This window comes from Tursiops truncatus, chromosome 11 (genome assembly GCF_011762595.2).
Source record: "Tursiops truncatus isolate mTurTru1 chromosome 11, mTurTru1.mat.Y, whole genome shotgun sequence".
NCBI lineage: Eukaryota > Metazoa > Chordata > Mammalia > Artiodactyla > Delphinidae > Tursiops > Tursiops truncatus.
The window spans coordinates 14778334-14792648 of NC_047044.1; the positions used below are offsets into that span (position 1 = coordinate 14778334).

At 48.2% G+C, this 14315-nt stretch overlaps 1 protein-coding gene across 4 annotated transcripts in view; it reads right to left on the reverse strand.

The window, feature by feature from the left end:
• The window catches only part of ABTB3 (ankyrin repeat and BTB domain containing 3), a 325338-nt gene that overhangs the window by 15684 nt on the left and 295339 nt on the right, over positions 1–14315 (reverse strand). For 3 of the 4 annotated variants that reach the window (XM_033866169.2, XM_033866168.2, XM_033866170.2), the window contains 2 exons: positions 12729–12842; positions 3680–5844 (listed from right to left, as the gene is read on the reverse strand). In XM_033866169.2, the coding sequence (XP_033722060.1) occupies positions 5635–5844; positions 12729–12842 (324 nt within the window). In that variant the 3' untranslated portion in view covers positions 3680–5634. Of the gene's footprint in view, positions 1–3679; positions 5845–12728; positions 12843–14315 lie in introns of those variants that run through there. The other variant, XM_073788232.1, reaches the window with a different exon arrangement.

A 14315-nucleotide genomic window follows, 5' to 3' on the forward strand; every position in this document is an offset into this window, starting at 1 on the left:
GATGCAATCCAGTATGTCCTATCACACTAAACAGCGTCACCACCATTCTAATATATGTAATATATAATATATATATGTAGTAAGAGGAGTGTGTGTGACATGTGCCGGTCTAGGTGACAGAATATCATCTCAGAAGGACTCCCATTTAGAGTTGAGGAAACTGGTCCAGGGTGGAGAAGAGGCCCAGTCAAGGTTACCCAAGTAGCTGATGGCAGCAGTGAGCCCACAGGTGAGGTCTGGTACCCAGCCCAGAGCCCCTCTGTTATCCCACCTGCAGCTTAGTACCAGAGGTTTGAGACAGCATTAAAATGCAGAACTCATCCAAAGGTTAACTCTGAAAAGCAACACCCAAAGAACGTATCAGTGACATCAGGGCACCTCTTTTAATTGCCTATTCACGTGGACAGATTGACTTTTCATATTCAGAGCTAAACTTGGAGACGTGTCCTTTTGCAGGGTTCTCGTTATCTGACTGCCTCATCAGGAATGGAACTAATGTGCAATGTGATTGCTGAGTTTGAGTTCTATTTTTTTTTTTTCCTGTGAAGCAGGAAGTTTATAATGTGCTGGGTTATATTTTAAGATGGTGAAAAAATAGGCATCCTACCAGCTTCTGTAATGGCCCTGTCCAAAGGCACGTGCTACTTTATTCAAGGCATTGGCCAGCTGCGGAGGAACAGGGGTGGCATGAAGTCTTACCAGGGAGATTTCCTGGTGGAGGGACTGGGGATGAGTGTCCACACACTGAAGTGGCAGCAAAGGACCTGAGCTTAGCTGTTGACTTGGCGAGGACAGAGATCCAGGGTGTTTTTGGTGGTGACATCCAGCAGTTTGTTTCATTTGGGAATTTATGACTCTCACTTCCTCCCCAAAGCGTGTTGGTTGCCAGACCTGAACTGAGAGTTGGCCCCAATGAGTCTGTTCCCTGCCCGGTCATTTTTGGGGCCTTGTGTCATATGAGTCACAAACGTGAGTCTCACATTCTTGAGTTGATGAGGAGTTTGGGAGAGCAAACCCCTGCAACTCTAGTACTTAGGAAATCGAGTATTTATCTGAAAGGAAATCCAGTTGAACTTGGCTTCCATTAAGTTACACATTTCTTGATCACCAACTCTGTGTTAAGGCACTGTAGTAGGAACGAGGTTGGCAATAGAATTTTTGGGGGCAATTTCCCCACGTCGCCTGGAAGAGCAACAAAACTCAGAGAATCACAAACCACCATGGGAAATTCTGCCGTAGAAAGTTCTAGAAAGTGACTTCCCTGGTGGCGCAGTGGTTAAGAATCTGCCTGCCAGTGCAGGGGACACGGGTTCAGTCCCTGGCCCGGGAAGTTCCCACATGCTGCGGAGCAGCTAAGCCCGTGCTCCACAACTGCTGAGCCTGCGCCCTAGAGCCCGCGAGCCACAACTACTGAGCCGGCGCGCCTAGAGCCCGTGCTCCGCAACAAGAGAAGCCACCGCAATGAGAAGCCCGCGCACTACAAAAACGAGCAGCTCCCGCTCGCCGCAACTAGAGAAAGGCTGTGTGCAGCAACGAAGACCCAACGCAGCCAAAAAATTAAAAAAAAAAAAAAGTTCTAGAAATGAATGGTAAAATCATTAACCTTCCTTTCCTTGTGTGAGTCATCATGTTCTCCTCTCTACTCAGTCTTAGAAATTCGGAACGCTTTTTCTCCGCTACTACAAGCAGAGGCCCTGTACAGAATACCTCCTCTAATCCTCCCAACAACCCTGTTCACTAGTTATTTTTAAACCCAATTTCTCAAAAGAGGAGAATGAAAACTAGATGGCGTAATAACCTGTCCACTGTTTTCAAAGTGAGTCAGGGGCTGAATCAGCTGGGAAAGGGAAGGTTTCAGGCCTGCACTGGAGCCTGACGTCCAGCAGTGGGCGCTGCACAGAAGGGCTGGGTGAATTTCTCCCCGACTTGAACGCTGAAGCTGACAAGCTCAGGAAACGGTCTGCTAGCGGGGGAGGGTGTCCACGTCAGGGCGGGTGGGAAGGGGAGGTAGGAGTGGGAGGCTGTGAACACTTCTCTGACCACTCATATGTGACTCAAGCTGGCGAACGTAGGGCGAGGGGCCGGGGGAGCTGCGCACTGGATTCTGAAGAAGGCTGGGAGCCCAAGATGGGTGAAAGAGGAGATTTTCCTCAAAGAATTGCCTAGGATCCTTACCTTTCACCCACCCTGAAAGCACGAGGCCTGAGGTTAGTAAGCGCTGTGTGATAACAGCTTTGATGAGACAACTCTGGATGACATATCACCCAGCTGGAGTAACACTTTTGCCTGGGGCTTCCCAGGAAAGAAACGCAAGCTACAAGAGTCACAGGACTCCAGAGTCCCAGGGGTGGAGAGACTCTGGTAGAGGCCCTCTATCCAGCCGTACCAGAGGCCTGACTGCACTTTCCTCCAGCTTCTGCCTGGGCCCCTCTCGTGTTGGGAGCTCACACCTTGATCTCTATTTTGGGTGGAGAATCCTCCTTCTTTTGGGGAGAACGGATGGCACCCAAGCATGGTGTATGTAAGACCCTTCCCACGTTGAGGTGGGGAGGGGGTAGCAGAAGCCAAGTCAAGCCCTTCACGTTGATTCCCGGGGCTGCAGGCACACGAGCCTTCTGGTTTTCCACTGCGAACGGAAGGGGCGCAGGGGAGCTACGTGGCAGGCAGGTAGGCTCCCCCGCCTACGCCTACCCCCCCATGCTAAGGGGCCCTTGAGCAGTCGCTAAGAACAGAGGGACAAAGCCCCCTATCCCACAAGTAGAAGGCAAATGCCACAGCACACGCTTTATCTTTCCAAAAGGAACACATCACATGCCTTATTCACCCCAAGGCTACACAGGGGGTGATGCACAGTCAAAAATAAATTGACCTTCTGTTCTCCTGGCCTGACTCTGAGTTCTGGCTCCTGGCACTCAGTTGCTTGGGTTGCTTCCTAAAGAAGAAACAGACCTCGACTGCTAAGCAGGGGTGATCAGTCTTTGCCAGAGGTGCTTGTGATGTCAGCTGTTGACCAGGCCTCACTGGCCCAGGGCTCCAGGGGCTGCCTGGACCTCTCCCTGGCTTCCTGTAGGTCTCTGTGGATAGGTCAGAGGTATTCATCTCCACCAGGCCTGGGTTGGGCCCAGGCTGGGTCAGGAGCCAGAGGGGACCAGCTGGGGACTTGGTTTGACCCCCAAGGGGAGAGCTGCTTGTCCCTCCATGACCCTCACCCCTAATCCCAGAATGCTGCCACCATCCACAAATATCACTTCATGCTGCCCTTTGGGGCGGGACATGCGAGGTTGAGATAACCTGTTTTTCTCCATTCCCCCACTCCCCAAAAGCTTCATCAAGGCACACAATGACAGTCAGAACTCCATCCTTTGCAGGCGAGTTAGCTGCAGGAGGCAAGAGGCAATGACAGGCGGCACCTGTATGTCCTCTGCCTGATGGGAAGGAAATCCAAGAGTGGCACCCAGAGGTGTCTGCAGACCCAGGGGACTAGAGCTTGGTTAGCCAAGTTCTAGTTGGCAGAGTGGAAGGCAGTCAGCGACACGAGCAACCATCTTTTATCTAGCATCTTCATTTCCCTTTTTTTTTTTTCTGCAGGGTCACATTTTCCGATCTCTTAACTGAGTGAAGTTCTCAGGCTCCAACTGTGGGGTGAGAGCTCACTGGTACCATACAAACAATGCACGGCTTGGGAAAATCATTTCTTTTAATGACAGAGAAAGCACACCAAACTATGACAGAAGCCCGTCAGGAGTTGCCACTGTACAAATCAATGCCCAGAGGCCCAGAGCTAGCATCAGACATTCACAGGGAAGTCAGTCGCGGTTAAGGAAACATCCACGCAGCATCTCGGACAGGAGGAGGCGAGAGACAGCAATGACTCAGGATGTGCTGTGTATCTGTGACTTGGACTCCTCTGTAGGCAGTTTTTTTTCCCCTTCCTCATCGGATGCTGGGGGCTGGGGAGGTTTGCAAATGACCGAGTGGAAGAGAGGCCTTGTGTATCAGCATCACAGAAGAGCCAATGCTGTAGACAGATGTGGCCCGAGTACTCCATGGGTCATACCCATGAAATACGACTTGACATTGGTCCTCTGAACAATGGCTCAGGGAGCTAGTACAACGTTCGAACAGCAGCTCCTTTAGACTCTGGGGTCTGCGCACAAGTTCCCAAAGGCATGCTAGGAAATAGTTTTGTCAATGAAACTTTGCCATCCCAAAGGGTAAGAGTCATTCTCCTAGTTTTTACTGCATGTTGTCTAGGTTTCAAATGACAGGACAAGAAAAAAAAGGCAGCGACTCAAAAATTATTTGGAATATTGTGGCACTTCACTAATCTCTTTTGCTTATAAGATATGGCAAAGCAAACAGAACCCCGTCGACATAAACTCTCATTATAGATAACCCTATACTGTACACTCTCAGAATACAGAAAGAATCCATCCTATCATACATGTTTCATCTTTAAAAATAATCTAACATAGTCATATCCTCTGGCTAGTAACAAACTATGAACATCTTCTGAGAATACAGAGGAAACTCTGGGGTTAATAGTAAATTCTCTGACGTGCCCCCCCCCCATCCCCTATGCAGCATCATCTATGAACACATTTCTGCAAAAGCATCCCAGCATCATTCCTAACTAGGAAAGGAAATGGATATGTTAGTTTCACCAAATGGACTTTTAGCAAGAAGTGATGGGACATTTTTACCTTGGCAAAAATGAAGCACAAACATAACATTTTACAGGTTCAGGCCCATGCAAATGCATGTTTTTTTGTTTTTTTTTTTTATGTGGGGGGAATTTATTCTCACCCCGAAATCACGATTAGCATGCAGGTTTTTTTCAACTATTGAGTTAATTATTGGCAGTGCAGCTCTTTTGGGTAACCATGATCACTAAGGCAAGGTTATTATTTCACCTTGTGCAGAATATAGTAATATCTTCTCAGATGCATGTTTATACAGTGTAGACCTGCAACTGTATCTTTAAAAAAAGAAATCTCAAAACACAGATCCCTAAACACAATCCAGTTGAAAATGAACTGTTAAGCTTTTAGAAATATATTTTAAACTACAAGGCTACCCTGTTTTGGGGTTTTTTTTTTTAATGAACATTTTAAAAAGTTCCCACCCCTAAAAATATGCCAAATGATGTCTTCGTCATTGGTAACAGTCTCACCAATTTGCTACCATGGTTTAACTCTTGCGGAATTGCAGCTACTAAGGTAATGTGTAATAAATATAATGCTTTTCAGGGTCGGTGCAGTGAAGTTCTCCAACTGTCAACCTGGAACCTGAACGACCTTTAGTTCTCAGTCTATCTGCTGGACAGTGGTCCCTGGCAAGGGGTGTTCAACTGCCCCAGGGGTGCTTTCAGATGAGGTCAGCTTGGCTGCCCCACGTTGGCCTTCTAGCTCTGGATCCAGCTGTAATCTGACCTGCAGGCCAGTGGCATGTCCTTTGTTTCTCAACAGGAGCTCATGAGAGCTGTATTTGCTTATTCAAGAGCAGCTGAGGCAGTAAAGGCAGCTCCTTGGCCCAGCCAAAAACAGACGCCAGGTGAGACTCGTATGTTCGTGTGAAGCCAATGCAGCAGCAGAACTGGCAAGTTCCTGGGGAACATTCTTTGGCCTGGACGTTTCATACAACAGAACCTTTGGAAGATGACAAGTGGATTGACTGAATCCTGATGGCCAACGTCCTCTGTAAGTCCTGGAGCACATCCTGGCCCGTCCCTTCGCCATTTTTGTCATATAGGAGCTGCTTGAATGCTTCGTTTTCGATGAGGACCATCATGTTTTTGAGAAAGTAGCCTTCGCAATATGCTGAGAGCTCCATGACTCCAAGAAACTGTGGAGAGTGGAGAAGAAGCAGGAGATGGTTATGTTTCTGAAAGCACCTGTTTTCACACGTGTTGATGGCGAACACCTGTTAAAGTAGACTGCGACAGTGGCCCCGATTCTGCATCCTTTGCTGTATTCTCACCCAGGGTATGTGACTTTGCAGCTCCGCCCATCAAAGGGCTGAGTCCATTTCTCCCTGCCTTGGCCTTGTGAGTTGCTCAGGCCAAGAGAACGTGGTTGAAGTGAGAGTTGCCAGCTCTGAGCTGGCTTCAAGTGGCCATGTGTGCTTCTGTGCTCTCTCTCAGAACCCTGCCTCTGCCTCAAAAACAAGCCTGAGCTAGCCTGCTTGCAGCTTCAACAACCACATGAAACTGACCCGACAGCGACAGAGCCCAGCCAGGATCAGCACAGCCAGCCACAGCCGACCGGCCAGCTGACCTCAGAAGCAAGGCTGGCTGAGACCAGAAGAGCCCACCCATGCTGTCAACTCATGCACTAACACTGGGTTTTGAGTCTCTTTGCTCCACTACAGATAACTGGGGCACTGACGGAGTTGCAGACACAGTTCTAATCTCTTTACAAGTATCCATTAGCTCACTTAATTCTCACAACCATCCTATGAGTGGGCACTGCCTACCCCCCCTGTATTTAGGGCAGTGGTTCTCGACCAGGGGTGATTTTGTCTCTCAGGCGACATCTGGAAGTCTGGACACATTTTTGGTTGTCACAACTCGGGGGCAGGGGTGGAGCGTGTACTACTGGCATCTAGTGGGCAGAAGCCAGGGATGCCACTAACTACCCCACCATGCAGAGGACAGAGCCCCTGGCAGAGAATTACGCAGCTCACTTTGTCAGTAGTGCCAAGGTTGAGAAACCGATCAAGAGACATAGCTCCTGACAGACTAAACCAATACGGAAGGGATGACATTGACCTGCCTCACTTTACAAGCCCAAGAAGAAGGCTTGGTAGACAGTAGCCACAATATGGATTTGTTGAATGTATGAATGAACAGTTAATTCTGAGTAGTGACGCCAGCAGCAAACACTGAGTGACAGCATATCATGTGCTGAGCACCGTGCCAGGCACTTCACGTGCATCATCTCAAAGTCCTCAAATTTCCTTGAGGCAGGTACTATTACCACCTTCGATTTATAGATGAGGAAAGTGAGACAAGGGAGTAGCTGACAACAATTCACACATGTCAAGGACAGAACCAGGAGCTGAACCCTGGTAACTCAAGTCCTGAAGGCTGTGTGTTTAACCATTAGGATGCACTGCCTCCGGCCTGATACCATTCAACCTTGGAAGCGTGCTTGGTGGAAGCGTGCTTGGTGGAAGCGTGCTTGGCGGAAGTGTGCTCGGCGGAAGTGTGCTGTTTGAGATGCAGAAGCAAATGTGCATACGAGGTCCGTTGTGTCCATATTCAGACCTTTTCTACAGTTTTCAAAGCCTGTAAGTCTCTCTTTTGCAATGAGCTGGACACTCAGTAGTTAAATGTTCCCTGAGATGATATCCTGCTGCTTTATTTAGATGCTAAATTATCTAAATTATCTAAATGTGGAATTTACCATTCTGAACTCCCCAATATGCTGTCCTTAAGCCAGAGATGCACTTTAAGCTGCCCCATGTGGGATGGTGGAATTACGATGAGGCAGCGCCAACAGGGCGATGGTGGAATGAGCGGGACACCTGGATTCAAGTTGAGGCTCCCCCACTTTTCTGAATATGTGACCAGGGCTGGGTCACTTGGCCTCTGGCTTTAGGTTCCTCATTTTCAAAATGGGAACTATGTCACTTGCATCATAGACCTGTTGAGGGGATTGAATGGAACATAGCTGATGGCAGAGTTGTCATCTGTCACACTTAGGGGATGCAGGTTAGGAAGGGAGCTAAGGGAGGGAGCTTTGGAACCTGCATGAGTTTTTAATCCAGACTTCGCCACCTCCAGCCATCTGCTGCTGGGCAAGTTATTTAATCTCTCTGTGCCTCCATATTCCTGTCCCTAAAATGGGGGAAGATAATAATACCTACCTAATAAGCTGTCGCTGGCATTAAATGAGATAATACATGGCACATTCAGAACAATGGCTCATTGTAGTCAGTGCTCACTCAATGTTAGCTGGCATGCTAAATGTAAACTATTCATAATTATTACCCTCATCTCACTCATTTAAATCCAGGGACCCACGTGGACAACCTAGGTGCCTAGGTTGGGATAAGAGGAGTTGACTGTATCTATGGAACCTAGTTCAGCTAACTGGCCCATAGAAGGAACAAGCCTGTAACCTTTTTTTCTTTTTTTTAAAACTATTATTATTATTTTTTGGCTGCATCACATGGCTTGCGGGATCTCAGTTCTCCGACCAGGGACTGAATCCAGGCCACGGCAGTGAAAGCCTGGAATCCTAACCACTAGGCCACTAGGGAACTCCCCCAAGCCTGTACCTCGAACTCACTGACACCATGTGCTAATTCACTGAGTCAATGACCTATCTTCATAAAAATCATGTGCAACTTTGGGCAAGTCAAATCACTTCTCTGGGCCTCAGTTTCCCAAGCTACAAAATGAGGGGGTGTGAACTGGAGGGTACCATGCTCTGTGCATTCAGGACACGGATACACCAGGTAATTCTGTGGTCTCTGAGAGGCTTAGGGGGCCTGGTGAGCTTTATCAGGTGGGCAGGATTGTTATCACACAAATGTTCACAGAGACGCACAGCATCCTGGAGCTGGAAGAGTTCTTAGGAATGCTTTCATTCTTTCAACATGAACCCTCCTTTTAGAGTCACAGAGAAAAGGCCTCATTGTACCTGTGGGGAAACTAAGGCTCAGAGTTGCCTATCTCTGATTCTGTGGACACCCCTTACCACACCTAGCCACTTGCTTTGTATAGGGGTGTCTCTCATCACAAGTTAGTGTAATTGGAGAAGAATAAGCACAATAAGTACTTCCATTTATATTTGGTGATATTTATTGAATGGTGAGTATATATCAGATGCTTGCCTACCTTTACACAGCTAATTACAGACAGAACTGGGACCAGACCTCTCACCTTCTAGACCAATGGTTGACAAACTACAGGCCTGTGGGCCAAATCTGGCCCACCACCTGTTTTTGTAAATAAAGTTTTATTGGGAGACAGCCACATCCATTCATTTACATATTGTCTCTGGCTGCTTTTCACTACAATGGCAGAATTGAGTAGGATCAAAGTGACAGCATGGCCTCTGTGAAAATACTTATCTGGACCTTCATAGAAGAAGTGTGCTGACCCCTGTCCTAGACAGTACCTTTTTCAAGTGCAGAGACCATATCTTACTAATTTCTTATTCAGATGTATATACACTTCCTGGTAAACAGTGGGCTCACAATAAACACTAGGGAATGAATCCCTTGGTTTCCAAACACGTGTTCTTCCCATCACAGTGCCCCGTTGAGCTTACTGCGTTAGCTTAGATTCAATTTGATGAACCAGCTTGTTCTTATTCTCAAGTTGAAAGACACCCTGAAAGGGCCATCAGAAGCTCCAGGGCCTCTTCTTCATGACTGAATAGTTCGGGACAGCTTTGCTAGCAAAAGAAAGATGAGGAAGCCATGCATTTATGGGCTAGGCTTCTCCTCTGGGCTGGAAAACTCCACAGCTGTCTCCAATGGTTAGGTGCAGAACAGAGGTAATGTTGCCAAGAACTTGTTGACATTTGAAGCATGGCTGTTAGTATCTCAACGCCTGCATTTCCTGGGGTTCCAAACCGAGTATTGGTTTCTTTTCTGTCTCTTTTACTAAACTAGCCTCAGCATGCAGCACAATCTGGCAGTAACAGAATCCACGTGGCAGGTTATCATTAGCGGGAGCTGCAGGATCCACAGCACAGGGGAAGCGGCACATAGAAAGGGCAAGGGGTGCTGGCATTGTCCCGTTCTCCATGCAAGTGTCAGGAAGGGCAGGCGTTGACCTTGGAAACATTCCAGGATGAGGCCTGGGAGGGTAGACAGAGGCTGGCGTCTGCAAAAGACCAAGCTCTGGCTGCAGAGGCACATCCATGAAAGAGGCAGTTCTTTGCCATAGGTGTTCCAAGCCTGTAGCACTAATGTATTCCCAGCCCGGGCTCACGTTGCATCCGGTGTGTTATTAAATAAAAAGAGAGCTACAGAAGCTGCCTGCCAAGGAGCCTGAAGTTATTAAAATGGGACTGTGGAACGCAGGCCTTGCTGCCAAGGAGATAGGCCACAGCAAAGCCACTGTGGATGTGGGGTTCACAGGGCAGTCTGGGTGTCCAATGGCCAGGGGAGGGGGCAGAGGACCGTGAGACTAATTGGGCCCCTTCCTGGGTAGAGAGTTTCTCTGGATGCCATTTCTCTGGATGCCAGTAACCAGTTTCTCTGGTTACTTTTTGCAAAGTAACCAGTTCAAGATTTAAAAAAAATTTTTTTTTGCTGTGTCCCAAGAAACCAGATTTTGGTAAAACCCTTACTTAACCCAAACATCCAGTGTGTGTGGGTAGACAGTAGCCTGACTGAACCTTTTGATTTACTGATGAGCAATCAGAAAATCTTTTTTGAGGATTATTGCAAGGATTATTGCAAATATTTTGAACATTTATTAGGCCAGACAATAAACACAAGGAAGAACCTGTGCTTTGGAGTGAGGCAAATCCAGGTTTACATTCTGAGCAAATATCCCAAAGAACTGAAAGAAGGGACTGGAACAGATATTTGCACACCCCTGTTCATAGCAGCATTATTCACAAGAGCCAAAAGGTGGATGCAACCCAGGTATCCACTGATGGATGAATGGATAAACACAATGCGGTACATACATGCAATGGAATATCATTCAGCCTGAAAAAGAAATGAAATTCTGACACACACTACAACATGGATGAACCCTGAGGACACTGTGCTAACTGAAAGAAGCCAGCCTCAAAAATAAGCCAGACAAATACCATATGATTCCATTTATATGAGGTACCTAGAGCAAACTCACAGAGAGAGAAAGTAGAATGATGGTGGCCAGGGCTGGGGAGGAGGCGGGAATGGGGAGTTAGTGTTTAATGGGTATCGATTTTCAGTTTGGGAAGATGAAAAATTCTGGAGATGGATGGCAGTGATGGTTGCACAACAATGCGAATGTACGTAAGACCGCTGAAGTGTACACTTAGAAACGGTTAAAATGGTAAGTTTCACATTACGTATGTTTTACCACAATGGAAAAAAATCTCTGTAATAGCTGTGTGACCTTAAGCAAGTTACTTCACCTCTCTGTGCCTCAGTTTCCTTATTATAACATGGGACTAATGAAAGGGTTGTGGTGAGGATTTAAAAAGGTAATGCAACAAAGCTTTAAGCACAGAGGCCTGCACCTGGAAAGGACTCAGGGAATGTTGGTGTAAAACAGAAAATAACATCTCAAACGCAACCTGTGTTTTCACAACGAGCAGGGTAACCATTATTCACATCAGTTGCCACTCTACAACCGTGGATGTGGGAGGCATGTGTGCTGAGCTCCAGTTATACCAAAGAAGAGTGCTTTGTTTTAAATTAACTCCTGATCTTAATTTATTTCACTGTTTCTTCCCAGCAGATGCTAATCCCCCTGTCCTGAGCGCATGAACCAAAATGAAGTGGCACCTGGACACACGATTTTAATTCTCTTGGTCCCGGTATCCCCGCTTGTGAAGTGAATTGGATGAAATCGGTGGTTCACTGATTTTACTCCAGAAACTGGAGTGAAGACTGGCCTTAGGGCTGAAATCACAAAGGTTGCCCTGGGAGCCTGTTAAAAATACAGATTCCTGGGCTTCCCTGCAGAGATCTTTGGGGTGAAGGGCCACACCGAGATTCCAAATGTCTCCCCAGGTGTTGGGGCCACCTGAGTAGGAGGAATCCTTGGACTTCTCTAGGGTTGACAGCCTGTTCTCAATCTTGGCACATCTGAGAATCACCCAGGAAGCTATGAAAAAAATACCTTTTTTCCAGGCTCCACCCCCAGCGATTGATGAATTGGTCTGTGATAGGTCCCAGGCATGGGGAATTTTTTTTTTTTTTTTTTTTTTTTTTTGCGGTACGCGGGCCTCTCACTGTTGTGGCCTCTCCCGTTGCGGAGCACAGCCTCCGGACGCGCAGGCTCAGCGGCCATGGCTCACGGGCCCAGCCGCTCCGCAGCATGTGGGATCCTCCCTGACCGGGGCACGAACCCGTGTCCCCTGCATCGGCAGGCGGACTCTCAACCACTGCGCCACCAGGGAAGCCCCAGGCATGGGGATTTTAAGTGAGTGCCCAGGTGATTCTACCGTGCAGCCAGCATTGGGAACCTCAGTTCTAGCATAATGGTTCTCACCTGTGAACACCCCCGAATCACCTGGAGGGCCTGGGAAGCCATAGACGGCCAGACCTCACTCACAAAGTTTCTGATTCAGCAGGTCTGGGTGGGGCCTACAATTTACATTCCTGACAAGTTTCTGGTTGATACTGATGCTGCTGGATTGGAGACAACACTTGGAGAACCACTGTTCGAGAAGCTTGCTGCTCAAGGTGTGGCCTAGACCAGCTGCAGAGGCTTCACCTGGGAGCCTGTTAGAAACGCAGGACCAGCGCCCACCCCAGAGCCTGCTGAATCAGAGTCTGCGATGTGACTCATACGTATGCCACAGTTTGAGAATGACTGCTTTTGAAACTTCTGCTTGCTTGCTTTCACTGTGTTCTGGAGGGGCGGATGAAGGGAAAGACACCTCTTCTAAGCAGGAAGCAGACCTTGGGAGGAGTGATGACGGCTGGCCTAAATGCACAGGCCCAGCATCCGTGCTCTACCCGGACTCAGAGTGTGTGCAAAGGAAGCCCCTCCCGCGTCAGGGCACGGGGGGCGCTCGGGAAGCGAGAACGGGATCGATTACCTTGGCGTGGTTGTAAATATCCACACAGTTGTCGGTATTGATGCTCTTTGCGCAGATAATCTCACAGTGTCGCTGCAAAGCCTCCAGCTGGAAAAATTTAGCAGCAGACAGAAGCTGAAAACCATGAAAAGAGCCTGTTAGAGGTTGGGAGGTGGAAGGAAAGCAACGCCCATGGTGAGAAAACTCTTCACCTCCCACAGCGGTACCCAAGGTGAAGGCACCGGGAATAAAGTGTCGGACATCACTCTAAAGCCGGAAGGTTACACTAGAGCTGTTGCTGGCATGAGAGGACTAAAGACTCAGTGACAGAATTCAACTGCAGGGGAAGATGGCAGGGGGGAGGGGTGGGGTCGAAGTGAATCAAATTTACATTTATTACAGCAAGAGGTCAAGCAGAAATGCCTAAAGTTGTTACATCCAGAAATAAGGGTGACGCTCTTATTCCGCAAGGTGGGTACCAATGTGGCTCACTCCCTCCATTTATGCATGTCTCCACACACATGTCACCTCAGGACTCCTCCCTCCATCACGATCTGGCCCCCCTACCCTGTCTGAGTTTTCCTCACAGCCCTTCTCACACCAGACATGATGTCATGCCTGTCGCCCTCTCCAGAGACCAGGAGGGCAGGCATCTCTGTCCCTTTGCATAGCTGCTGTATTCCAGCCCTGAGCACGGCACCTGGCCATGGAAGATGCTGAACAGAGGCTCTGGGGAAGAAAGGGCTGAAGCAAGAGTTCAAAGGGATTGCCTTTGGGGAAAGGACTGGGAGGATGGGGTGGGGGGTGGCTGGGTGAGGTGCTTTTTATGTACTGTAAAGCTCTTCTGTATTACCTACATGATTGAAATGTATGTTCATTATTTCAATTTGAAAATAATTTTTAAAAAGGTTTACAAAAGAGTCTGAGTCCTCAGAGTGTAGTTTAGTCCTGAGGTTGTGACGAGTCAGAGGAGCCGTCCAGAGAGACAGGAGAGTAACTTTGGGGGGCGGGGGAGTGACCACAGAAGGTTTCACAGAGTAAGAACAAAAGGATAAATGGCCCCCAGTGAACACACAGCCCCTGTGACACAAGCCAGGCACTGTAGTAAGCACCTTACAAATAGAAACTCTTAAGATCTTCAAAACCCAATGGGGTAGATATTGTTATCCCCATTCTACAGGTTGGGAAACTGAGGATCAGAGAGGTTAAATTACTGCTCCAAGATCACACAGCTCAGAAGGGGTAGAGCCTGGATCTGAACCCAGTCTGGCCCAGAGCCCATGTCTGAACCACCATGTGGTGTCACCTCTTGAACAACTCATAGTGTTCTGCATCTCTCATCAGCCACCCTGGACTTCAGGCACCTGAATGGGCTCCTGGCTCTCTCGCTCAGGAATATCAAAGTGATTTTGGCTCTGGTTCAAAGCTACCAGCTTTGACACGAGTTCCACTTCTAGGAAGGAGCAGGGAGGGCAGAAGAGGCAGAGTTACGAGAGGTGGACAGGAGACAGGGAAAGCCAGGGAGCTGCAGGAATGAGGGGCCTGAGTGAGGCCAGGAGAGCTTTGTAACTGGTGCTTGGCTTCTGCCTCAGTGGACGTGCTGAGATT